Source organism: Melanostigma gelatinosum (genome assembly GCF_949748355.1).
Source record: "Melanostigma gelatinosum genome assembly, chromosome: 7".
NCBI lineage: Eukaryota > Metazoa > Chordata > Actinopteri > Perciformes > Zoarcidae > Melanostigma > Melanostigma gelatinosum.
Genome location: NC_136640.1, coordinates 4380873 through 4407867, shown reverse-complemented (window position 1 = coordinate 4407867; position 26995 = coordinate 4380873). Strand labels below are relative to the sequence as shown.

The following is a 26995-nucleotide window of genomic DNA, read 5'->3' as shown; positions in this document are numbered from 1 at the left end:
CACGCCTGGAAGCCTAATAATAGAGGTTTAGTCATGGCTTCCCTCAGTAGCTGGTGCTTCTAGCGAAGGCTTACACGCTGTCCTTGAGCTTAAAGGCCAAGCAAATGTCCTACGCAGCTCCTGCTAGACGGTCACTGCGCAGCGCTGATCTGATCGCCACAGAGCACAGGTCAACGCTGGTGTGAGGCCTATTTTTACGCATGCATTCATTCTCGGAAAAAAAACACAGCACATCTGGACGTGAGAACGTCAGTTTGGATTCGGTTATGTCTGGTTTCATTCAGGTCAGAAACACGTATACACACACACACACACACACACACACACAGCGTGACATAAATATGTCCTGGTTTTCGTCGGTTTACATTTGTCGAGCGTTCATTAGCGACTCGCGACTCCTGCAGTTATACAGTCGGTGGGTTCACCGCGTTCCAAAGGAAAAAGCAGGCTCCAGTTCTTCCAACAGTCCACGGCTCTCCACAGTCTACTTTTCTATTTGTCAATGTGAAATTAATTATGCAACTTTTTTGTTTTTCTCATTTGCTTATCTTTTTGACTTGTGGATTCATTTGTTGTCTGTTGCTCTTTTTGTGCAGTGACATGTCCAAAAAAAGAAAGATGTTTGTTTTGTATGTAAAGGAACAAAAAGTTTTTTTGTTTTTTCAATGTGTAAAATCAAGGGTAGAATGTTGAAATATAAGACTAGCAGAAAAAATACATTATATTTCCTCCCTTGCCAAAGTGATATGCAAAATCGAATTCATTTTCAAAGGTTTTTTAACTGCATGTGTCATGGCTAGAATAAGCATGTTTCTATGTTTTTTTTCAGCAGAATCTTCAATGAGAGATTTTTTTTGTCTGAACTATGAAGCGAAGCTGTTACGTCTCGATGCCAAGTGTGTATATTAGCTACCCAGTTCTTCAGACGGTACAGAGCCAGGCAGACAACACCCACTCAGTGATGTTAAAACTTCCTATTACAGTTCATCAGTCTCAGTTTCTACTCCCAAAAGATTTTGAAATCAACTACATACAGTAAATCTTCTACTTTGAGAAATTTGCACATGAATATATACCTTTATAATCTGCTGTAGAAGAGGATTTATAAGCCAATCAGTCAAATGATCTGTAAAACACAGGGTACACCGGAATATAAGCATACAGGTTGAAGGCTGGCACCACGAGATGTCAGACGCCAGAACATTCCAGGGTTTAGTCCCCAGCACAATGTGTAGTTACCCTCCAATTCACAGCCTGTCTATGTGTTAAATGTGATGAAATCCTCAGTGGAGCTCCTCACAGGACGCATTGTTGGGGACACTGACGGCAGACTCAGGAAAGAAAACAATGCTGATCTTTTACACCAATCTTTTCCAAGTCAAAAATGCTGTTTCTGCATTAGAACACGCTTTCAGAGAAACACGGCGGCACACTTTCCCTCGACCATCTTTCGACCATCTTTCGACCATGCTGTCGAGGTTGGACTCTTAACCAAAAAAACATGAATTCAGATACATTCCCTTGTCTTCAGCACACTACTGCCCCACAGACCACAGGTCATGTAGCAAAGCAGGTCTCCTTAAAAACATCACGCTGTTACTCTTGACTGTTACTAACGAATCCACAAAAACTAACAAACTTTGTTCTGCGGAACATGGAGCGAAGGATTTGATTCCTCAGGAATGCAGCACGTAATTGAGCTGCTTCATCCATTAATGCAGATGCGCACTGAACGACCACTGTACCCTTCACACTGCCAAAAAGACGTTTGATTAATTTAGGAATCGCATTATGGAGCCAATTGGTGGCCCTTGAGCAAGATATGGAAGCGCCCCTCTTATACAGTCACGGGCTTCTTACTTATTGCAAACTAAAAGCCATAGTTTTTAAGAAAATAAACTTGACTCGGCACATTATTTTCAAAGACACAATGTGCAAAGATTGATCACATTCATATGTAGTCAATTAAGCGATGATGTTTTCGCATTTGAATTGAAAATTAGACACCTTGTTACAAATGAGTTGTTGAATGAGAGAAAAAAAGAGTCAGTTATGAAGCTCCTTTTATCCAGATGTCCATCTTAAATTTATGAGAAATAAAATGCTCCTTCCTCCTCCTCCTCCTCCTCCTCCTCCTCCCCCCCCCCTCCAGCCCAGTCTGACACTGGTGCTGCTGCACCGCGGGCTAGATTATAACCATTTCAACGGGTTCAGAGAAGGACCTCTCACTAATCTGTCATGATATCAATCGTGATTACTTCGTCTAATTACGCTGAGTGGCAGATACAGGCAGAGTGGGATTTAAAAACCACCATCCGGATTGGACCAACTAGCCGCCGGTGCATCTCTCTCTCTCTCTCTCTCTCTCTCTCTCTCTCTCTCTCTCTCTCTCTCTCTCTCTCTCTCTCGCCGGCTCTCTGCAACCACCTAACTGGCAGCGGGTCGTGGATGTGAGATTATGTGACCTGAGTTAGCTGCAGTTTGTGGCTCTAAAATGCATTGTTGATTCATTGTTTTAAGTGGAAAAAGAAGATGAAAATACCTCTTGTCTTCCCACTTCCTGATATTGCACCAGGTCACCTCTATGTCTGCTGTGTGAGAAGATGTTACGATGAGAGAGATAAACAAAACCTGAATGGGGAGTGGTGGGGGAGCAGGGTCAAGTTTAGCCAATATTTGGCATCCTATATATAATGGTAAATTAATTTTAAGGGATCCGAAAGGGAAAATAGTTCAATATCTTAGCCCTAGAAATTTGTCTTTCTTCAGCATAGCTTCTACTGTGACATCTGTACGGATGCAAAGGCACGGACTGAAAGCAGAAACAGTGAAACACTCGAACACACACACGCTTTGTAATCTTCATCTGCTGCACCCGACTGCAGATTTCTATGGTGTACCTGACGGACCTTCGCTGAAGGTTCACTGTGTATTTCTGACTGGTGTACTGTATGTAAAGACTGAATAAAACCTTGAATGTTACATAAAGCCTGAACCGGCCTCTCGCCTGCTGATTTACGACCAGTAAAGCGTGTGTTCGTGCATTATGTGTGTGCATTGTTTCCTGTACAACGTGATATTTATGTGTGTGTATATAAAAAAAAGAAGAAAAAAAAACGTGACTGGGAGGATGTTCGAGCACGTGGGAGTGATGCGGATTTAGGAAATAAAAAAGCCTTGTTAGGTGTGAGGGTAAGAGAACAAAGGTGGCTACGATTCATATTGATACAGATCTATATTTAGCTGCCTGAAAACAATATTTGCAGAGGACCACAGCTGGTTGGCGTGATGACATCTTTGAACTCAATAGGTGACACTGAAACCTTTCAGCAGGATTAAAACCTTTAGACCGTGGCAGTGATGAGAGGAAGAATGAGTGTGTGTGAGAGCGTGAGCGTGAGCACAGTCATATTTTCTCTTCAACTCCCCTCTCATTGAATGCACAGTTTATGTGCATGCAGCGGTGTGTGTGTGTGCGTGCTAACAAATTACTGTAAATGCATGTATGCTTCATATCATCGAATTATGGAGCATGCATGTTATGTGTGTGTGTCTGTGTGTGTGTGTGTGTGTCCACCAACCCCCCTTCCTCAGCAAGCTCACATGGTGGCTGCGCTGGACTGAGATTGAAGGCTCGTTGCCACGGCGATAACCCAGCCGGTAATATCTCTAAGCACAGCCAGGATTAATCTGCCGACAGATGGCTGGCTGCTCAGCGTCACTTCCTGAAACACACACAAGTCTCAAGTTTCCACATCACACTTGGCTCCTAAATTGATGTCACAAATCCAGCAGGTGCGTACTCAGCGTTAAACAGAGATATATGGTGAGCACAGAATAACTTGGAATGTTAAAAACAGTCTTCCAGTGTCAAACTCTGCACAGGGAAGCTCAGCAAAGCACATTTTAGAGTGAAGGGAGACTTTGAGTAGGTGATTTACTCAGCAGTTATAATTAGTTTAGCCTGAAACTAAGATACTGTGACCGTCAGCATGATCTTAATGAGTTCCCCTAATCCGTTAGTCACCGAAGAGCAAACTGCATGCAGCTGTGTTTGTGTGTTTGATGATGTGGTCAGCATTTTGTATTTGTTAGGGCGCGTCACAAAGGCACTTGTGAAGACAAAGTTCTAACCAAAATGAATTGATAGATGAGGTAATATACAAAGCCAATTGAAACCAAGTCAGATACTACAACGGTATGCTTCAGATCAGGGATGGCCGATACCAAACCTTTTATATTTCAATATGAAACCAATACTTTTTGCTACAATTTGAATAATACCGATACTGATAATTCCTTAAATGTGATTTTTTCAAAATAATGGCCATTTTTTAGAAAAGAAGAAGATCATTACGGCAAATCAAACAAGAGTACAATTTAGTACAAATGTTTATATGTGTAAAAAATAGTGCAATATTTTATTTAGAAACTATGATTAGATAAATAATAATAATTATTATATATTAAATGTTCGAAGAGGTTGCTCATGTTGGTGTAGTGTGGACCGATTCTTTAATCTACAGGTGAACAGTAGCGCCACACAAGTCTACGTTTCCTTCCCTTCATGATTGATGAGGAAGTGCGTCTGCACGCTGCGTTCTGTTGTCACACATGTTCCCACAGTCATGTGACACAGGCCAGCACCATGTGTCAGGGCAGTTTTGGCACAAACATTATAAATAAGTGGGGAATACTTGTGGGTGAAGAGCCAACCACGTTTTACCAACTGCAAACTCTCCTGTCAACAGAGGCAGAGGGACGAAGAGCTGAGAAGAGGCTGCTTTCAAATCAGCAGCCAACCTATTATGAACTCATGACGGAAATAACTCGCTGCCGTTTCCTACACACTTACTTAACTAAAGTGTTTTTGTCGCTGTATCTTTTATGCAAATGAACGTACTTTCATTCTTTCTTTCTTTTCAACTCACACTGACTTTCGAAAGTGCTGCTGTACGTGATGTGAAAGGGCTGTAGGCAAAGTAAGGAGGCAAATAAGTCATTACCATAAACATGAACCCATATGTGACACTGGTAGAAAAGAAAAGAACTGCACAGGCAAGAAGGGAGTAGATGATGAGAATCAGGGAGTAAATAAAAACTGAGCAGAGCAAAGAGGGAGATTGGTGGAGAGTTGTTTTGATGCTGAGCAAAGAGGAAGCAAAGCAAAGAAAGAGGGAGGAGGCAAAGAAGCCAGTCCGTTTGTGGTAGAAACACAGGGAGGAAATGAGAGAAGGGAAGAGGGCTCAGGGAAGAAAGAAACAAGAATGGCCTCGATCAATGTTTAGCAGGGAAGGGAGATAGAGAGAGAGAGAGAGAGAGAGAGAGAGAGAGAGAGAGGCAAAGACCAAGGATGAAGCCTTGGGCGAGGGAAGGGTGAGGAGGCAGAGGAGAGGCACAGTGGAAGGAAGCGAGGAAGGAAGGAAGGAGAAGATGAAAATGAGGACATTGAGAGGTCGAGAAATTAAAAAGTAAGAAAGAGAATAAGGATGCCAACAAGCATAACGTGTCCTGAGGAAAATTAAGCATCGGGAAGTAGAGGTTTGAGAGGGCTGCTGCAGCCGCAGAGAGAACATGGGAACATGCTGGCTGTTCTGCCTGGCTGCATCTGCTCTGTCTTCGGGGAGAGCAGCTGAGGAGGGGGAGAGGAACAGGGTGAGGAAGAGGTTAGAGGAAGAGAAGTAAGGGGGGGGGGTGTGCTTAAGAATGGAATACAGAGCAGATATGGAAAGAGAAAGAGGTTAGGGAGGGTGAGGGAGGGAGACATTCTGGGGGTTGAAGGGGGAGCGACAGGGAGCGAGAGGCGACGAACTGCTTCATTGAGGATGATGAAGTGACCGTCAAGTTGTTAAAACAAAAGTGGCCGTCTGAGAGTTAAGAGGGAGAGCAGAGAGAGACAAATGGACAAATACTGGGGGGGAAAGGAGCACTATGAGAGTGGAACTAAGATGGAAAGAAAAAGGAAGAGCGGTGAAAAAGAAAATGAGTTTAATGGAAGCGGAGATGCGGGGAGGCATTTAAAGAAAGGCCGAGTCGTATAAGACAGAGTAATTGTGAGACGGCGAGGCAGTAGCTCTGGGCAGGGTGAGAGGAAGTGATGCGTACGCTAACAGGAAGGAGCAGATCTCGGCAGCACGCGCCAATCAAACACCAGTCCTCCCAGGCGCCCTCCTTGACCGCCAGCACAAACACACATTCATTACCAGCACACACACACACACACACACACACACACACACACACACACACACACACACACACACACACACACACACACACACACACACACACACAGGTCAGTTGGCAGGCCCTCAGTGGCATGCCACGATGTCCAGGCGATGTCTGGCTAGCTCCTCAAGCACCACTGAGCCACAGTCTCTTCACACACGCATTGTATGTAACATACAACTATTGCATGAGCTGAAGGATCACGCAGTTAAGAGCTTAAAGTAAAGTGTAAATCACACACCAAGGCTGACTGATATGTACCTCACACTCACAGTTAACACCATGTTCATAGTCGTAGGGTAAAGGTCGGAAATGTTACAGTATCTCTTTTAATAAATGTTTTGTATTCTTAAATTGTTCACTTAAGTTTGTTTCCACTGCTGTTGGTCCAACCCCGTCGCCAGAAGATAAATGTGTTTCTTATCAGCTTTGTATCGTGTCTGCAGAAATGCTCAATGCCACGTGGTTGACGGTGTGAAACGATTGGTTAGATTCAGGCAGCAAAACTACTTGGTTATGGTTAATAAAAAGATCATAGTTTGTGTTAAAATAATGTATGTAAAAAAACGTAATGTACCAACACAATATAACAACATAATGTAACATCGTAACATAACAACATGACAGTCGGATCAACATAACGTAATAAAATAACAACGTAATGTAACATTGCAACATAACAGTCGTAATAATATAACGTAACAAAGTAATGTAGCATCATAACATAACAACATAACAACACAACGTAACATAACAACGTAACATAACAACATAACAACACAACGTAACATAACAACGTAACATAACAACGTAACATAACAACATAACAACACAACGTAACATAACAACGTAACATAACAACGAAACATAACAACGTAACATAACAACATAACAACACAACGTAACATAACAACGTAACATAACAACGTAACATAACAACGTAACATAACAACATAACAACACAACGTAACATAACAACGTAACATAACAACATAACAACACAACATAACAACACAACGTAACATAACAACGAAACATTACACAGTCATTATTGTAAGCGTCAATAAACAACAACTGCTCTTAGCGGACTATGTATATATATAAAATATTTGAACTACTATGTTCCATTATTTTTTAGTGATATTAATTATTAAACACTGATTGTGTGAATTGTCAGCTACCTGTGACTTAAGCCTATATTATTTGTGTCACTATAGATTTTCACTCACACCCACAATATGTAGCTTGAAACTCAGTCATGTAAAGTGAATTTCCGTCTATATTTAATGTGGTTTATGATGTATTATACACGTTGCAGCCCTGTAGCAGTCAGCATTAGTCAGCTCATTTTCCCAGATTCATTCCTTGAATCAGTGGTTTAGAAATAAAGAGATCATATAAGTATTACTGTGAGACACAGACTTACACCACAGCATGTGAAAGGTCAACAAAGGCATGCGCACTAACCCTAACCCTATCATGTAGCCTACATGAGAATATGCATAACAATGTTGAGATCATGTCATGCACAGGTAAATGTGTAAGGCAGTTACTGACATTTAACCATGTACATAAGATGTGACAGCAAAGAATAAACTAAATGAATAATTTGTGGTGAAATAACGAGAAATTCCAATTCCACAAACAGTCGTAAAGATCAGTCAGCAATACACGACCCGCTCACCAGGAACCACAATGTAAACAGAAGAGCCTTCCAGGGCCCATGACACTTTATAAACAGTCCAAGGCACCAGAGTTACTGCACCTCCTGCACATGGAAGCCTCGTAATATTTAATATTTTCATTTATTTTTGATTTGTAGATGAACTTTAAGTGTATCGCAACATTTGCATTTCATACGAAAGTGGGCATTTGGCTTGCTTAACTCATTTAAATCCTCTTATGTGACCTTTGTGGTGTCTTCCAATGGCCGGTTGTGAAGCATTGCACAAATATGGCATATTCAACCTGACATGCCCTTTAAAGCAGCCGGACTCTAAAGGCCTCCAGCAGGCACTTGCACTGCATACTGTTAAAGTCATGAATATGAATAACGTCCTGTGATTTATGAGTGTTTTTCTAAACTTATTCAGAGAATTTATTCAGCTTCTGAACAATGGATTTTGACTAATTATCACTGTTCAACTTGTTTAAACAAGTGTTTTCTGTGCAATCATGCTTATTTGCTCACAAGGCTCCATCTGAGAAAGCGTTTTAATTCATTGTTGACCATCTCTGAGGGAGCCTGTCTATTCTTCTGGGCTGCGATGCCGCTGCAATAGGCTTCACATCTCTCCCTTGCAGTTGCTTCAACACAATGGGCCTCATTGACAAAACTTTCTCATTCAAGTTTACAATCTAAATCCGTCCCAAGGTAAATGTCACTTACTGTCTTTGGGATTGAAACAGCAGAGCTGACTTAAAAACACAGCCATGATTTCCAAATTAAGAAAAGGCTTTTTAATATACTTTCGCAGTGCCTTTGATGTATTTTTCTCCCCACGGGAGCCTTTGTGTTATTTTCAAAGAGCTGACACGCTGTAATCGTCCTCGGCTATGTTTAGGATTTCCAAATTTAGTCACCAATCAAAAGCTAAAATAACAAATTCCAGCCTCGCCCTAGGTACAGCACAGCACGTCTGCAACTGATATCTTTTTTTTCATGTCATCGCAGTTGTTGGAATGATTGCGCGATGAAATCCAGGATAAAGTCAAAGAGCTTGTTTTTAAAAATGAGGCCCCAGTGTTTTCTTACAGAATGGAACAGAGGGATAGTGGACATTAGACAGCAGCTCTTACCGGGACGCTGGACTGTGTCTGCTAAGTGCTTTCAGAGAGAGAGACAGTGGCAGGGTGACTTACACTGACAAGTACACATATACAAGCGCAGACATACATCTGTACACAAAAACAAGTGCACGCACCCATCCCCTGTCCCCTATGAAACCACGCTCCTCTTCCTCCTCCACACAAACTGCGGAGATACACCGTTCATCTACATGACACGGCCTCGTACTCCTCACCACTACACATCATTACAGAGGCTTTAAAGCCCCGATCTGTCACTTTAACAGCGTCTCGAGCCCCTGCCACATTGTTTAGGGTAAGCTGAGGGATGTGGCCCTGCGCGGCAAAGCAAAGAAAAGTGTGCCAGGAAAGTTGCTCTCAGGATGTTAATCACACAGTGCACACATTACAACCCAGAGGAAGAACAAAGGTAATCCGTCACAGCTGGACCTTTTAGAAGTGCAGCGTCCCATCAGACCAATCAGGGTCAGAGGGGGCAGTGGTGGACGATGTACACAGACCTTTTACTGAAGTAAAAGTACCAATACAACAATGTAAAAGTACTCAATAAAACGAATATTCAAGTACTTCAGTACAGACGTGTTATCAGTAAAAAGTATCAAAAGTAAGAATACGCATATTCCCTTCCTTGCTGAGAGTTAGATGCGAAGGTGCAGCCTGCTAGCCAGGCTCCGTCCAGAGGTAACAGAAGCAGCCTACCTGCACCTGTTAACAATATCTCATTTGTTGAAGCCGTACAAAACCAGACTTAAGCTTTATGTGGCGGACAATTTCATGGCTAGATGCATCGAGTTTCTTCTGTCTCTGCCATCTGCTACAACTGACTGTTGTGATGTTTGTTTGTGATGGATTCAAACGCTGTGTTTGTCTCCTGAAAAGAGGAGTTTTCTTCTGAACATTTCAAAATGCAGGGACGCTATCTATCCCCGCTCCCAGTTCGTCCGGCTGCGTCAGCAGTTAGTCATCTGACTTTGGATGTTTCTTTAAGCCAAAGCACCATCAATAATTCTTCCCCTTCGGGATGATGGAAGTGAGATCGGCAGGCAGATGGACAGATGAGTCAGCAACGGGAGAAAGCTGAATGTCAGGAAGAACATCTGTGGTGAGGTTTGTGTGGGGTTAAACAGAACTTTATAATAAAGGTGAGTCCACATAGATGACTCAGGCAACACTCAATCTGTCTGTACACACGCATTATGCATTTTCATTTCCAAGTGTTTGTCTAATATGAGGAGAAACGGGGCGTCGCTTGATTAAAACCACACTGTAAACATACTGAAAGCATTGCATGGCTTCGGATCAGTGCATACGGGACATAATTATGTTTAATATGTGACACATAATGCAACATGTGGCAGGAATAAATGATTGACTTTCCCAGTCTGAATTCTGCTCCAGCATGGCCTTCCAGCCTCTTCTGAATCACCGGGACACTCGACAGGCCATCAGCAAGGACGACGCAGCATCACGGTCTGACTCCACTGTCAGTCACAAGTGTACACCTTTAGCCTGCATCCACTGCAGCAGATGGTGTGTGTGTGTGTGTGTGTGTGTGTAGAGGATGTGCTATTTTATGCATGGGTGCATACACGAACATGTGCCGTCATCTGTCTGTATGTGTGCTACTATTGCCGCATGATTACTGCATTCTATCATGTATATTTTATGCATTTAAATTACACACACTGTAAGGAGAGTGAATATTAGCCTACATTTATCAGGATGCAAATGCTAATGTGCAGTAAAATGCTAATGTCTGCTGGACAGTCAACCGCCAATGCTTTTATCAACTTTATAAGGTCATAGTAGGCCAGTTAAAAGATTCATTTATGAAGCTTTAACAAGTAATCAAACAAACAGAAATGGTTTATTTGTCGCTGAATTAATTGTGTCACTTTGGTATTTTATTGATCTGTACTGTGACTTCCCGAGATGGTGGCTTTAAAAAAAATGGAAATAATTAACTGTCAAACTATTCATATTTGTTGCTGTAGAGCTACATTCGTTTCTCAAGGAACCCTTCACAGAGCCGTCATGGCATAGAAAACACAGCTGCAGCCAATAAACGTAATCACTTAAATACGTTGATTTAGCAAAGTTAATGAGCGACAGCAATTTACAGTAGTCAGTATTAATGTCAGGGTTCGTTAATTGGCACATCCCAGTCAAACTTACCCTTCATTAATCCTGTCAGCTGCAGCTGTGTTCACCCTGCTCTGACACTGTGAAAAGCCTCTGTGAGTGTGGAGCAGAGTGTGCTGACAAGTGCTGCCAGTGTGATTCATCATAAAGCCTCAAATCACAAGTTCCTCTCAGAGGGCTTTTACTGACGTCACTTCCAGTCGGGGAGAAAAGATCTCGACGCTTTTTACAGTCTGTGCTGGGAATTTTCTAGGGAGCCGACGCTCCAGTCACATTATGAGAGATGGGCGGTCGTGATGAGACACATCCAAGCATGGTTCAAATATTCTGACAGCTCCAGATGGTGACTGCCAAACTAACTGAAACATTTAGAGGAATCGTTATTGAGCTACACTCAAAAAACTGCTGGCTTGACAAAATAACCCAATTTTAACCCGACCGCTGGGTAAATATGGGACAGAACATTTGACCATTTAACCAAGCATCATGTTCTGTTCATGACCCAAACTACTGAGTGAAATGAGCTCTAATGCTGTGTTTAATAGTATCCATATCCTGGGTTACAACCTGTCTCACTGCCTTGCTACTTAATAATAATAATACAAATAATAATATTAATAATTATAACAACACTTGTTATTTTATAATTATAAAATACAATAATCATATATTGGTATACTATGACCTTTGACCCCTTTGACCAAGCATGAGTCACCAAACAATGTGTTTACAAAAGCAAACAAGCCAGGATTATCACCATTTACAGAAACAAACGAGTGTATGATTGTTCAATTGTCGACGGAGGTCATTAAATAAATAATATGCATCATCAAATCTGCATCAAGTTAGACTGCGTCGCCTCAAATGATGGCGGTTGTCGTCAAATGTCCAATCATTTGGAGAGAAAAAGGGTCGTAATGAATATGTTATGTTACTGCATGCAACAAGTCTTTGGTGAAACAAATCCCTGCTGAGATTTGGGGTTGCTGCCAGTTTAATCGATAAAAACATGTGCTTCCTAAAAAACAACAACTGGTCATCTCCGAGAATGATTTTTGATCTCAGCGTTAAACCCGCAGTAGGATAATCTTCAAACAAATACTCAGACTTATTCGGGCCAGACGGCAAAAAACCAATCGGTGTTTTGGACACGGGTTTGGCTCGGCTTCATCATCGGACCTCCTGCTGTGCGTCTGGAGGTCTTCATCCCATTAATCAGCTTAACATCTGAGAGGGCAAAGGGTCACGATTTCAGTCATGGGAGGGGAGGAGGCAGACTGATTTTGTAACATATTATAGTGAAGTCATGCCTGAGAAAGCTGTAGCCTAGTGGTGCTCAGTAAACCCACTAGTAGCACTGAAAGCCATTTATCAGTTCGATTATGTGGCGGCAAACACACTTCAGAAGGAGTTTGGCTGCTCAGAGAGGTTATTTAATCATAGTTTGATTAGAAGCAGATATTGCCTGGTTGACATGCAGCCCAGACTCCATTATCAGCTTAATGAAGCTACAGCGGAGCAGAAAGACAGGGCCGTGATTGATGACACCGCCAACGAACAGCCGGAATACCAACTTGTTATTAGTTATTCATGATTTGCAGCTCGATCTCGGGAGTCGTTTTCAATCTTCTGTCTCCTTTTTTCTCTCTTTGCTCTCTTCTTCTCTTCTTCTGACACGTAGGCCTGTTTTTCTGTGTGTGTGTGTGTGTGTGTGTGTGTGTGTGTGTAGGTGTGTGTGTGTGTATGTGTGTGTGTGGGCGCCGCCGCATGTGTGCTTATTACGCACCACAGGCTGAACTCAATATTCTGCTGACAAAGACGGAGAGAGGGAGAGATTAGGGAGGAACGTGAATGGAAATGAGAAGGCATGAGCTGAATGACAGCCTGACTTGCATGTTACGGGAAAAAAGGAGGTTGTAGAGGACAGAAAACCCGGACGGATGTGAGACGAACAAAGGAAGAGAGGAAGTTAAAGAAGAAAAAGGGTGGAGAAAGAACTGGAATAGAAAATTGTGACAGGATATAAAATGACTGAGATGTATAATATATTAACCCTAACTACATCTATTCATATTCTTAATGTAAAACACATTAACTGTGAGAGTGTATCAAGCATATACTTTATCCTGAGGTAAATAAAAGCTCATGACTCATCAAAACAACCTACGCAAGTGTTGAATGCAAGGAGTCATTCAAAAGTCACACAGCAGAGATGGCAAGCCGAGCAGGCGTTTGGAGGTCAGCATCAGTTCACGACTTACATCTGATGTATCATAGCCGGCGTAGCCGGCGTGCAGAAAACAGCCCTTTATCTCCTCTGCATTATTCATCTGCTGCTATGTAGCTGAGGCTTTTGAGAACTCTCGTCAACCTGGCGGGAATACTCATACAGTGTGTACAGTCACTGTCTCAGAGAGCGAGAGAGATGACAGATGACAGAGTTATAGACCTTTGCAAACTTGACAAAATAAACATTATAAATGACCCCTTTTGTATTTCCTGTTGCAATGTTTGCTGATGCAGAAACATGGCAGGAAGTAAACTTGGACCAAAGCTGTTGCAGTAGCAACAGGATGGCAATGAGAAGGTCTACATATAGAAATCAATTCACATTGATTCAATGCTGTTTATTTCTGTTGTGAAGTCTCAGAGGAAAACCCAACCCTAACCCCGCTCTGCTCGAGCTGCTCATTCACACACGGGAGAGTATTGATCTCCAAAGGGACGCCGCTTGCGTCCTTCATCTTCATCTTCATCTCCATCTGCATGTGCATGACCCCGATTTCTGTGTCAGTGCAGTATGCAAACGCCACATGAAGATCTTGAGTGAAGAGCGGGGATTTGAGGTGCATCAGAAATTACCGGTCGCCGCGGTCTGTATCCCATGACATGCTCCGCCAGCTTATGCTATTTTTGGCTGACGTGCTATTTTAAGCGACGTCTCCCTACAAGATAACGGTGCTGTGTAACTCAAGGCGTGTGTGACCATTGGGGTTTGGTCGCCGGGCTGTTCGTCACCTCTGCAATTAATTCTGTCAATGGAAATTAGTACAGATGTGTGGAAGAGAGAGATAACAAGACGATGATTATGTGCTCTTGTTCAGGCACACGCACACACACACCAGCAGTACCCAAAGGTGTCTGAATAATGAGCGAATGTACAAAAGATAAGAGGACACACATCACATTAATAGTGCAGCAGAGGAATGCACACTTAATGAAGGAAGGTGTGTGTGTTTGTTTGTGTGTGTGTGTAAGTCAATTAGGGTATATTGTGAGAAAATTGGTTAATTCATGACAGCTCTGTACGTATATTAAATCATATTTGATATCACATTTTCCATTTAGGTGATTTACATGTATATTTGCACGCATAGAAACACACACACACACACACAGACACACACACACAGACACACAGACACACACACACACACACAGACAAACATTCTCTATCTGTCAGTGCTGTGAGAGCATTAGAATTCTGGTCCAGTGGGCGATCCATCTATTCCAGCATGTATCGATTCATTCATTCCCTCTGCCAGCCACTCTTAACTTCAGTGGTCCATGTGTTCATAACCAACCCTTCGGTAATGTGATTTGCTCGGGCTCCGACACAGACCACACGGACTTTGAATCTCCCGCCTTTTCCTCCATCTTGTTAACCCTTTTGTCATTCTCTCTAAAACCAAGCAGCTCATGACTTGCAAACAGTTTTCCTGACTTTTAATTTAGCATGTCGCGACCCTCCTTTTAGATACGTGTGTACAAATGTTCATGGTTTTACAGTAAAACATTTACATTTTTTTTTGACAGTATGTTGTGCAGTTTGAACCAACTGACCATAACCGATCACGACATCAATGAATCCCTCTGTTTGTCTCACCATCCACTGCTGCTTCTTTTCTCTGCCGGTCCTCTACAAACACACCAAAGCCGAGATCTCATTCATTCATTGTTTTCACCAGCAGGTGTGAGCCGTCTGTCATATCACACTCACTGTGAGTGGGAGGTGTATGCGCGCGCGTGCGTGTGTGTGTGTGTGTGTGTGAGATGGCGACAGTAGAATGCTTGTTTTTCAGTGACACATCTGTCATGCGAGCAGAGTTTCAAGCCGTCTTCTCTCCCTGTGGTATTAAAGAGGAGAACCAGACAGTGCTTGGAGGGAAATTGAATGAAAATTGGCCCGGAGATGTAATACAACACACACTTACAGCAGACTGCAACGGTTGGCTGCCACCATGAGGTGATTGATTTGGTTAGTGCATGATTTATTCTGCACCAATCAAGAGTGAGCTGAGGTATCTATTCTAGGGGAACATGTTTCAGCAGTGATGCAGTGTTTTTATCTTCTTCTGGCAAACTATAGTCGATTCCTATTCATAAATTCAAGGTTTTATTGTCACGACCTGATTGCTATCATAGACAAGACACGGGTTTAACAGGAGAATGTGTTTGGAAAAAGCTAAGATGAAGTTTGATTGCATAGCTGCTGAGCTGTTGTTTCACAATTATTCTATTGTTGTTGATTTTTTGTTCTTTCTATCTGTTTTGGTTTATTGTTTTTTTTATATATATATATTGTCAACAAAAAAAGTGTCTCTTTAACCTGCAGTACGTCGTAATTGTTTCTAAAAAGCATGAAAAAGGTGTATTGTGCTGTACCTACGGGCCGATACTAAATATGTTCAGTGTACAACTAAACATCTTGTAACTTTGCAGATACTTCCAATAAACAAGTTCTTTCATCATGTTGATTTAAAAAAACGTGTAATCTGGGTTGCATTTAGTCCACGCAAAATGTCTTTGCATTAGAAATCAGGAGTGTATGAACATGATTCGTAGGAGTCACAGCCGCTGACCAAACAGGCAGCAGAAATGTTCAACTCAAGCATTCAAACGTAGATCTTATTTTTGTTTGTTTCAACCACAAAAACTCACAATGATGCTGAGATTAAATAAACACGGAATCATTTCTATTGGAGCCAGCGCTCACCTGGGATGTCCAGCTCCTGGTCCGGGTGCACGCCGTTGCTGATGTAGTGTCCTAACAGGAAGGCAATCCCTGTTACATTCAGGGTCTTAACATGACGTTTGAAATGTGATCAATTTGAATTAGAGTTTTGATAGTGATGCAAATGAACCTTCAGCAACACCAGAAAAATGTAAAAACGTATGGTTATAAATGCAAAGTTATTATTCAATGTTACTTCCTGCAGTCAGTTAGACAGTTTGAGAGTGTTGCAGGGTCTTATCATGTGTTTTCAGTTTTAATACTGGGGATGTTTTTTGTATAATTTAAGGCATTGTGCTTTTAAATGTCTGAAGTTTAATTTTACTACCTCCACGTTGACTTGTTGGACACTAATTCACCTTAATTCTGCCAAACATGATTCCAATGAACTCTATTTTGCTCTTTGATCATGTGAACAAGTAAAATGACCACCTGGTCTCATGCCCGGTAATTACAGTACGATCTGAAAAGATTGCACAGACTTTCTGAATTGTTTTTTATACAAGTTATTACCGACGACCATAATAACCAGAGATGTTTGTGTGCTCCTCCACCGGTGTGGGAGACTGCTTCTCATTCGTGTCTCTTGGGTCAGGTCAGGTTACTCTGCTCGGCGTCAAAGACGTGCGTACAGCGACACTTAGCGGCTGACATGGTGAACAGCAACTGCATTTGAAATGCGAAACTGCGACGTTTGTCCTTTACGACTTTCCGTTGAACGCCGCTGTCATGTCGGCCCCCTTCATGGTGAGTTACCCTTCAAATTTTGGCTTATTATTACAGTTTAGAGCAGATTCAACAATATTTCACTTGCTCGTTTTAAACGCCAGAGTACACGCTCATTATAACGTTTAGCTGAATGTGTGTGCTGTTGTTGGTAATCTGCTAGAGGACTTTAACACGCTGCATGTAGCTGTTAGCTCAAGTTTAACGGTGTAACGCTGTATTATTCGTCCTATTAAAGCTTTATTTTGGGTTTTTATTGAATGTGTCTCTCTGTACAGGCTCTACGCAGATGTTGCCAACGGTCGACTCTCCTTATGGTTGCAAGGCGCCCGTGGAGCTCGAGCTCGGTGTCCTCCCCTCCTCTGCACACGAGATTCCTCCTCTTCCTCACCCATCGTTTCTATGACGTAGAGATGCTCGTCAGCTGGAGGTCTCAGCAGAGGAGGAATGGGATCCAGAGGAGGAACGCGTGAGAAACCTTTATTTTTCGTGTAGTATCGTGAAGCTTTCTTTCTATGGGGCTGAAAAAAAGTTCAAAGTTTTGTGCAACACCTTCCTGGTTTTAAATGTTCTTAGTCTCGTGTGTTTGCAATAAAAGGTAAACAGGCCTGCATTATATTATGAAATATGCAATATTTACATCAGCTGCACTACGTCGTATATAGATGGTATTGTGCAACATGTTGCAGTAAAATAATTAATAATGATTTGTCAAAACAATATTTTGCACGGGTTTTTAAGCACATGATGTATGATGATTTATTTGTAGCCTACATCACCACGTCTCAATTTTTCTCTGGCTAATGTGCCGATCATAAAGTTAAACTTTAAAACTGAATGAAGTGCTTTCTGAAGCAACCAGTGCCGTTTTACAGCTTTGTGCGCCATCAGTCACGTGTTCCTCATTTGACACAAGCTCTCGCTCAGTGTATTGAGTTTATGCAAGCTTTGGTATCATTCGCCCATCTCATAGGAACAGTACAATTCTCAGAAATAATGGGTGTGACGAGGTGCTTTAAGTCCATTTACTGTAGATATTTAACCATCACTGATTTATTTCTTGTCTCACAGATACTTCGGCTACACTCAGGGTTTATATGGCGCAGACATAGCAGCAGCGTATTATATCTTGAGTCTGAGGGGAGGATTTAGGTAAGTGCCCTGCTACCTTGTCTCTCTACTGTTTGTCTTATATATATATATATATATATATATATATATATATATATATATATATATATATATATATATATACTGATCACACATTATATTACACATTTTATTACAACTCTTAAAAATATCCTGACAGCTGACCCTGTTTAGGAGTTTGATTTGTTTTCCTGTTTGAGCTAATTCCATGTAAGAACGCTGCAGTGAAGCTTTCACGTAAGGCTGCAAGTAACTATTATTTGCATCACTGATTGATTTGCCAATTCAGATAATTCAATCTATTAATGGTTTGGTTTATAACATGTCCAAAACTTGTGGAAAATACCCATCAAAGGTTCCCAGGGTGGCGTCCTGAAATGCTCGGTTTTGTACGAACGGTCCAAAGCCGTAACATTTTGAATGCACCTGATGTGAAACAGAGAAAAGCAGAAAACTCACATTATAAAGACTTTATTGGGGTGGGGGGGGGGAAGGCAAATAAGCAATTATTAGATTAGTTTATTAATTTTCTGTTGACTGACTAATTGATGGGGTGTTTATTGTTTACTTCTTGGAACTCAGACCACAACAGTTTGGTCCCTCACTTTTCCTGGCGTTTATTATCATATTAAGTTGTTTTCTTTTGCATCGTTGGGGTCTAGTTGTGACATGTTATTGCATATAATCTGTAATAATGCAGCAGAGATGACAATTGAATAGCCGTGTCTGAAATGTGCCGCTGTGATCTGGTTGTCATGTGATCGTCAGGTATGCTGGCCAGTCAGACTGGTTCCGTGCGGACCGGAGAGGCAAATTCAACTGGGACTTCTTGACTCACAAAGACACACCGCTAGAGGAAGTGAACATGAGCTACACGGTCATCAACTACATCGGACTGGGGAACCTGAGTAATGAGCTCCAAATCAGCCTTGTTTTTTGTTTTTCTGATTATTTTTTTCCTTTTTAAAAATCACTTTTGCTTTACTGTAACCGACCTTTCTATCTGTCAGACACATGCACTGTTTTTTACTATATTTAGCAGGCGTGTCCAGTGTTTTTGATCTGCTTTGTCTTCTCTCAGAGGGGCAGAAATCTTTGCGGACTCTGTCAGTACGAGGATGTCCTGAAGTGGACGACTGGTTCCTGGCCAGGCTCCATGTGTTCCAGGACTCTCTGGAGGAACTGGACATCTCTCACTGCCCTCACATCACTACAGGCGGCCTGTCCGCACTCAAGAATCTCAAGTTAGTATCCAAACACTTACAACAAGTTGGTGTCTAACAGTATATTTGTATTAAGTTCCTCTCTTTGTGTGTGGCAGGGGACTGCGGCGTCTGGACGTGTCGTCCCTCCCTCGGATCTCGAGTCCTGGGTTAGTCGTTATCCTGCTGGAGGAGATGTTACCGCACTGCCAGATCATCGCTACCGGCTACGACCACAGCCTGAGGCAGGAGGGAGGAGAGGAGATGGAAGAGCAAGGGCAGAGGAGGTAGGGGCAGGGACGGGACGGGAGTCGGAGGAGTCAAGAGACTGTGTTCGGAAAGAGAGAGTCCTCTGAGAGAGAACCTGAAAGACATGTAGAGAAAACATCTTGCAGCAATTCAACCATCGCAGCAGGTTCGGATCAATTTGGTTGATCTATGGGCCCCGTAGAGCAAGTGGACTAACTTTGCCTTTTACCTCGTCTCAGCCTTGTTCTTGGACTCATTCACATGAACGGCCGAAGGAACTATCTCTGGATTTTGGCTATTGGAGCATTTTTACAACTTTTAGGACCTTATGATTTAAATGTGTTCTCACTGGGAAGTGTATTTACGTTTAAAAAAATAAATAGCCACTGAGCTACAGATGTCTATGGGGGAAAAGTATTTTTGGGCCAAAAGGACATCACATGACTGACCTGGAATAAAATATAATCCATGTCATCACAGTCTGCTTGTGTTGTTTCCACCCCAGAATCAAGTTGTTGTCTCGAGTGTACACATTTATGACGTAAATGTAAAATCAGCTCTTTTTCAAGCAAATTAAGTTTTGTCTGCAAATGTGGTTTTATTTGCTTAAATGTAAATGTGCAGAATAAAGATGTACTACCTTTACCTAGGAATTCACAAGTCTTGTTTGACAATGACAACCATGTGGCGACACGTCTTTGTGCGTCTGCATGGATGTTCTAATCGTCACAGTGGAGGCTTATGTGAGGAAACTAAAGCCCGTAATCCAGTATGAGCCTTGTTCTGCTGCAGTGTCGGACTCTACAGTGGGATGAAGACGCACCAGTAAGACTGGGAGACGAAGAGTGGATGTGGATGAAGAAAACACTGATACTTTTGTATGTGAATATGTCCTCTGCAATGATTTGGTTGCCAGTTTTGATGTGAACAGAACTCGCTATATGAGCTAATTTTACTTCACACCTCATGTTGGGTACTAGTGCCTACGATAAAGTTATCAATTCTCATGTCATCCGTGTTTATTCGCTGTGAGTTCAGAGTTTTAGGATGACATTATCAGCGGTAGGAACCTATTGTGTCATAGGAACTGGGTCACAAGGAACACGGACAGTGTTTCTGACGGACAACAACAAGAAGATCCAGCCCAGTGCTCGCGACAGTAGATACCTGTCGTAACTTCGTAATATCTGGGATTTAAAATAATTGCCATCCTTACCCTTGTGGTTGAAGGGACTCAGTAGAAGGATAAATGTCTGATGCATCAGGTAGGAAGTCTGATTTGTTAAATTAAATCACAACTTCGTCAGTCAGACGGTGCTAGCTAGTTTAGCTAGCTGGTTTTAATGTGAACTCGTCACACTGAGACGCATTTGTTGAGTTTGACGTGGTATTTCATTTTGCATTTTTAGCACTTCCTAAAGAAGAAGAAGAAGAGGAGGAGGAGGCTACGCCTGAACTAGAGGTGAGAAACTATTTCTATCTGCTGTTGTGATACCAACATTAGCTGGTGAGTGTTAGCAGAGAGAGTGACGTTCGATGAGGTCGCCTTTCCAAACAAAGCCATCGTCTGACTAACTCAGATCTGTTAAAGAGAGCAGCCGGTCACAACAGGCTCATCCCGTAGAGTCGCTGCTTTGAATGTCATATACACGTCATGTGTTGTGTCTTTTGTAGGACAAATCCGACGACAGCAGTGGGGAAGAGGCTGCAGGACACACAGAGAGTATGTGGCAATGACATCTGAAACTTTAATAGAAATGTATGCTCTTTTACAGTTAAATTAATCTGTCTTATTATTACACTGTTATTTAATGTGATGTGTCTCATACACCAGTCATTCTGTGGATATACTGCGCACATTAATTTATTATTCATGAATACATTTTATTTTAAAGTTGATTCTCATGTTATTGATTTCTACCTGCATACACAGTGCTGTGTTTACTCTTGAATGCGTCGTCATCTTCGTGTTTCCCTCAGTGGACTTCCTGCGTAACCTCTTCTCCAGCACCCTGGGTCTCGGCTCGGCAGACAAAGTTCTGGACGAGCTGACTCTGGACGGAGTGGCGCAGTACATAAAGAGCGGCAAATGTGAGTCTTTGCCTGCTTTCAGATCAGCTCGTCCATAATGGCTGACCATAGTGGATTTATTCACTGCATTACACGCCTGTTGTCATAAAGCACTTATTATTTATTGATCTCTGCGTCCTCACAGGTAAAAACATCATCTGCATGGTTGGAGCAGGAATATCCACATGTGAGTATCACAGTTTGAAATATCACAAAACGATTGTTTTTAAAGTATCGACTAGTTTAATCTGTAACTGTCCACATCATTTCCTCCCTCAGCGGCTGGGATCCCTGATTTCCGCTCACCAGGAACCGGCCTGTACGCAAACCTGCTGAAATATAACCTGCCTTACCCGGAGGCCATCTTCCAGATAGATTACTTTAAGGTGAGCGAACGACTGCTTCGTTTGAAGAATGACACCAGTGAAGGACACTTTACAACAGCTTTCACAGGAAACCTTGACAGTTTTGACAAATTGTTAGACATAATAATGGAACCTTTATATCTTTATTTAAGATCAAAGATTTAGCTAAGAAGTCAGCCTCTTGGTCCTTTGTTTTCATGTGGTGTAATACCATGAATATGCCACTTTTAGGTTGTCACTTTTAAGAAAAGGAACTCATAACCTCAACTCGGAAACAAAAACACTGCACAGGATGCACTTGTACAGTCGTCTGAAGACCATCCTGCTCTTTATGATTTGAGACACTCTTCACTGTTGCTTCAATAACATGTAAGATGTTGCTGCATCTTCATTCTCAGAAACATCCAGAGCCTTTCTTTGCCTTGGCCAAGGAGCTGTACCCCGGACAGTTTAAGGTACTAAACCCTTGTTGCTGCCTTGTAGGTCTCATATTCAGGCATATTTATGTTACTAAAGAAAACTATCAGCTGCCTTATATGTGATTGTCCTCACTTCTTTTCTTTTTTGGTGTGTAGCCGACAATCTGTCACTACTTCATGAAGCTGCTGAAGGACAAGGGGCACCTGAGACGCTGCTACACACAGGTCAGAAAGAGTCTCCTCTTCCCTTACTGTATATTTAATCTGTCTGTTTCTGTATCGACGTTTATATGTGCATGTTCATTCAGAACATCGACACTCTGGAGCGTGTGGCCGGGCTGGAGGGAGATGATCTGATTGAAGCTCATGGAACGTTCTACACGTCCCACTGCGTGAGCTTCTCATGCCGCAAGGAGTACGACCTGGACTGGATGAGAGGTGCCTTTCACTTTCGTTGGTCTTTAGAGAGCCTGGGAATGTTGAGTTGTTTGACTTCAACATCGTCCTCTTGCTTTGCAGATCAAATCTTTTCTGAAGACGTTCCTCGATGTGACAAGTGCAGCAGTTTGGTGAAGCCAGGTCAGTGGATCTTTGTCTCCGCCGACCTTTCTGAACCTTTTTCTTACTTTACAAACATGACTGCTAGATAATTGTGTCACCAATCATCTCGGTATCTCTGCGTCCCTTTCTCCTCTTCCCCCAGATATCGTCTTCTTCGGAGAGAGTCTACCCGTCCGTTTCTTCACGTCAATGAAGATGGTGAGCACGCGGTGGCGGTTTGCGTGCATGTTTGAAGAGAATGTGATGTAACCCCTCTGCAGAAATAAACCCGCTCCTCGTCTTCCTTTACCTCTCAGGACTTCCCTCGCTGTGATCTCCTCCTCATCATGGGGACGTCTCTGCAGGTGCAACCGTTTGCGGGTCTCGTCGGCAGGTAATGCAGATCATGTTCCTGACATCTACTGCTGACCACAGACACTGCTGCAGTCAGAACGTGGCAGCTGCCAGAGAAACTCTCCTGCATTATGAACCGTTCAGGCTTGATTCCAGATATAATCTTTGTTGCAGTTTCTTTTGAGCGTGACGCTGAGACGCCCTCTCACCCACATTGTGGAACTTACTTTGGATTTGTTTTCTCTGCTGTGTTTCTTTGTCATTTAGGGTTTCAAAAAGTTGCCCCCGCCTGCTCATTAACATGGAGAAGGCCGGGCAGGTGAGCCTTCATCCCTCCACCAACAGTTTCCTGACCTTTTTATCCAAACTCTTTCCTTTCTGTCATCGATGTGTTTCTTGGATTGTCTGTGCAGCGTCGTTTGTTTCTCTGTGCAGGCCGATCCTCTGTTTGGGTTGCTGGGTTTTGGAGGAGGGATGGACTTTGACTCAGACAAGGCGTACAGGTGATACAGAGATGCTGCTGCTTCTTCTTCTCTGCAACCGTTTTACCATCTTTGTCTTTCTGTTGCAACTTACATCAGAAATACACATCTGATCTGAATCTGATCAAATACACTGGAACAGATACATATGAGAAAGAATAGTTTTTAAATGTTGATCAACTGAGCCAAAATGATCAGTAATAGATGATATATTAACAATGTGTGTGTATTGTGTGTAAAACATGCAGTTCATCTTTGTACCACCAGAGGATGCAAACGCTTCGTCCATGACGATCATTTAGTAAAATACTTAGTTTGTGCTTTACTACAGTTTTTCTGCTGTACTTAATATTTGTGAATCACTCAACGGTCATCATGAAATACAAACATTGTTGCTCATTCACGATACCAATGACAAACTGTTGAGTCATCTCTGGTGATGCCGGTTTGTGAAAACCAGGAGGAGAGTGTTGTCACATTGGAATGTGCATCAGTGCTGGAAACGAAGAAGCTGCATGGAGCTCTGTCCAGGTGTCAACATGGTGTCCTTTTCTTTCTTCTCTCCAGAGACGTAGCTCACATCAGTACGTGTGATGACGGCTGTTTGGCTCTCGCTGAGCTGTTGGGATGGAAGGTGAGTTACACGATCGTCTCTCGTAGATCCTCCGCTCATTCTAGGTTGTGTACAAGCTATTTATCACCGACCAATCACGTGATTCTGAGGACAAATGGCTTTGGAGCGTATGGTGATCACTTCAGTCAGGAGGTAATGAGGCCAATATTAAAATGGAGGCTCGTTAATGTTTAGTGATCTAATTTCTGAGGGTATGTTTTAGGTTGTTGTGCCTCTCATTTCCTCTCTGATTGCATTCCTCTCATGTAATTGACTTTAAGCTCCCACCATATCCTGCAACACAAACTACAGATGCACAGTATCATTAAAGCTTCAGTCCATATTTTCTGATTTGACTCCTCCCACGCTGTATAAAGTGCACATGAGAAGGTCCTGCTGCGTCAAATGATCGCACTGACGGAACACTTTGAGAATTGATCGTCGATGTAAACCACATCGAACTGTATGTGTTGATAAAATAACTTAAAATAAGATTAAATGAATAGTGAAGTAAGTTCCAGCTACCAGCATGTTGTATCTAGTTAGTTTAATCTTCAACAACAGAATAGTAAAAACCTCACTTCATTGTTTTAGCGGACTGAGCGCAATGACTTCACGGAGTCGAGATGCTGTGCCACGTGACCACAAAATGTTTTCACATTCTCGTGTACACAGCAGCACAATAAGGAAACGACTTGTCACATTAAGGGCAATAAAAAGAGACTTCCTGTTGGTCCAATCCTCCCGTTTCCTTGTTGAACCGGTTTCTTGAGAGAGATTCCGCATCCTTGTGAAACTCATCTGGGTCGAGTCTGTCCCGTAACTTTCTTTGAGGAACTGATTATTATTTTGTTCAATCCATCTCAAACAAAACAGTTAAACGTCCTCAAGTCTATGTTTAAAGTTTACGCTGGATTACATTTTAAATTGGAATTTAAAGGGTTTTTTTTGTGCAACCAAAATTGAATCTAAATTTGGAGTAAAAATTAAACTGACGTTTACTTTATATTTACATTTGAACCAGGATTTAATCGGGTTTAAATTAATCCTTGTTGCCTCGAGGTTCATTGAACACGAATGATTTTAGTTTGGTTAGTATACAGTCTGTTTATCAAGACACAGAATATCTAGTGATTGGACTTCAGTAGCTCTTATCGAGACACATCTGTTTGGATCCACACTCGTGTGCCTCAATATACAATGTAGTGCAAAGTGCACCTGTGGTGTTCTTGTAGAACTGCAGCAGAAGCAACAAAGGTGAGATCCTTTGAACTGTGAAGGTAGCCGACAGATGATGTTCCTGTGTGAAGTCACCGTGGACGGACTTCTTCTCCAAAGCATGAGCTTAAAATCACTTCCCCCCCCCCCCCCCCCCCCCCCTCTCCAGGAGGAGCTGGAGGAGCTGGTGAAGCAGGAGCACGCAAAGATCGACAGCCAGGACAAGAAGAAGGCCGGCGAGAGCAAAGCAGAGTCCGCCGAGGTGAGCTCTGCACCGGAGCCCACGAAGGAGGAGTAACTTATTAACAAGCTGCCGTCGGTGTGGAGTGGGCCCTTTAAAGGGAGATGATAATTCCAGGGTTTATGTTTGGGTGTCACGCTCTCATTTTCCATTTAATTCTTCTGAACAATCCCACTCTTGGCGTCCCTGAGTTGTATGCTTCTGTTTATCATTTATTTGCACCTTACTGACGTTCTTCTACTTCCCTTCTGTTGCACCAGCTTTCATCTGTTTCAGCTGTGTATTTCTTTCTGAGGCCGGTAGCTCTATGCATGGCCATATTTTACTGCAAGAGAGGGCGGTGTCGTTGAAGTAATGCTGATATTGACAGATGTCAGAGCGTGAAAGGTAATTAATATCTTCTAAAAGCCCGGCTGTGTGATCAAGACTCGCTATATTGTCTCCAAACCATCAACTGTGTCACAGAATGAACTTCCTGCTCGGAGAGCTGAGGTAGTTGTAAATATAATAGCAGGTTAAGTGGAACCTTTAAAATGTTTGAAATTGTTTTTCATGTTAACCGCCTTCTCCGGTTGGAATTGATTTCTGTCATTTCTTCTCACACAATGTTTATGAGGCAACGTTTGTCTTCTTAATCTTATGGAGCAACAGACTGAACATGCACAACGTAACAGGGCTGCTGTTGGTTCTCAACCTTTGGTGATAGTTTCAGTGCTGCAGGAACACGAGACGGATTAAAAGACAAGAATCGGTGTGATTAAGTAGTTTCATAGGAAACTATTTGGGTTATCTGGAAAAAAAAGCGTGACTTAAATAAATGAAATAAAAAAGTACGTTACCATCTGTTTAACATACTGGAAACCAATGCAAAGATCGTGCAATAAAGTTGACCAGTGTAAAGCTGAAAATGTTCTTTTTTTTTAAAGCCGATTGAACTCTAGCAAAGACGGAAGAATCTCATTGGACCCTGGATTTTAATAAACTAAAACTAAAGACTAAATGATGATCTTATCTGAAGAGATAGGTCTTCAGGCTCACACCGTTGAGGTTATCAGTTGGTGTTGGGCTCCCGTTCAGCTTCATCTGATGCCGTGTTGGTCATTGCCACCGTGCCGACTGCGGCGCGTTGGCAGGAAACAGAAAGAGTGGCGCCGCTGCATGTAAAAGGAAGGTGA

The 26995-nt window shown here is 42.3% G+C and overlaps 2 protein-coding genes across 2 annotated transcripts; both read left to right on the top strand.

The window, feature by feature from the left end:
* Positions 1-16911: 16911 nt before the first annotated feature.
* Positions 16912-20152, top strand: dmac2 (distal membrane arm assembly component 2). Its single transcript, XM_079272077.1, has 6 exons — positions 16912-16939; positions 17197-17387; positions 17990-18070; positions 18836-18975; positions 19149-19311; positions 19389-20152. The coding sequence occupies exons 1-6, from the start codon at positions 16922-16924 to the stop codon at positions 19558-19560; spliced, it is 765 nt and encodes a 254-aa protein (XP_079128203.1). The 5' UTR covers positions 16912-16921; the 3' UTR covers positions 19561-20152.
* A 493-nt stretch (positions 20153-20645) lies between these two features.
* Positions 20646-26911, top strand: sirt2 (sirtuin 2 (silent mating type information regulation 2, homolog) 2). The gene is made up of 16 exons (XM_079271355.1): positions 20646-20783; positions 20928-20980; positions 21193-21241; positions 21499-21609; positions 21734-21775; positions 21868-21974; positions 22352-22408; positions 22529-22597; positions 22681-22810; positions 22892-22951; positions 23076-23131; positions 23230-23306; positions 23534-23585; positions 23702-23769; positions 24316-24382; positions 25749-26911. Exons 1-16 carry the CDS (start codon positions 20768-20770, stop codon positions 25875-25877), a joined length of 1143 nt encoding a protein of 380 aa, XP_079127481.1. The 5' UTR covers positions 20646-20767; the 3' UTR covers positions 25878-26911.
* The last annotated feature ends 84 nt before the right edge of the window (positions 26912-26995 follow it).

Coding starts and splice junctions, on each gene's coding strand:
- dmac2 (XM_079272077.1), top strand. Junction 18,071..18,835: donor AGTCTGAGGGGAGGATTTAG/GTAAGTGCCCTG, acceptor TGTGATCGTCAG/GTATGCTGGCCAGTCAGACT. Junction 18,976..19,148: donor CATCGGACTGGGGAACCTGA/GTAATGAGCTCC, acceptor GTCTTCTCTCAG/AGGGGCAGAAATCTTTGCGG.
- sirt2 (XM_079271355.1), top strand. Junction 21,776..21,867: donor TGGAGCAGGAATATCCACAT/GTGAGTATCACA, acceptor TTCCTCCCTCAG/CGGCTGGGATCCCTGATTTC. Junction 21,975..22,351: donor TCCAGATAGATTACTTTAAG/GTGAGCGAACGA, acceptor CTTCATTCTCAG/AAACATCCAGAGCCTTTCTT.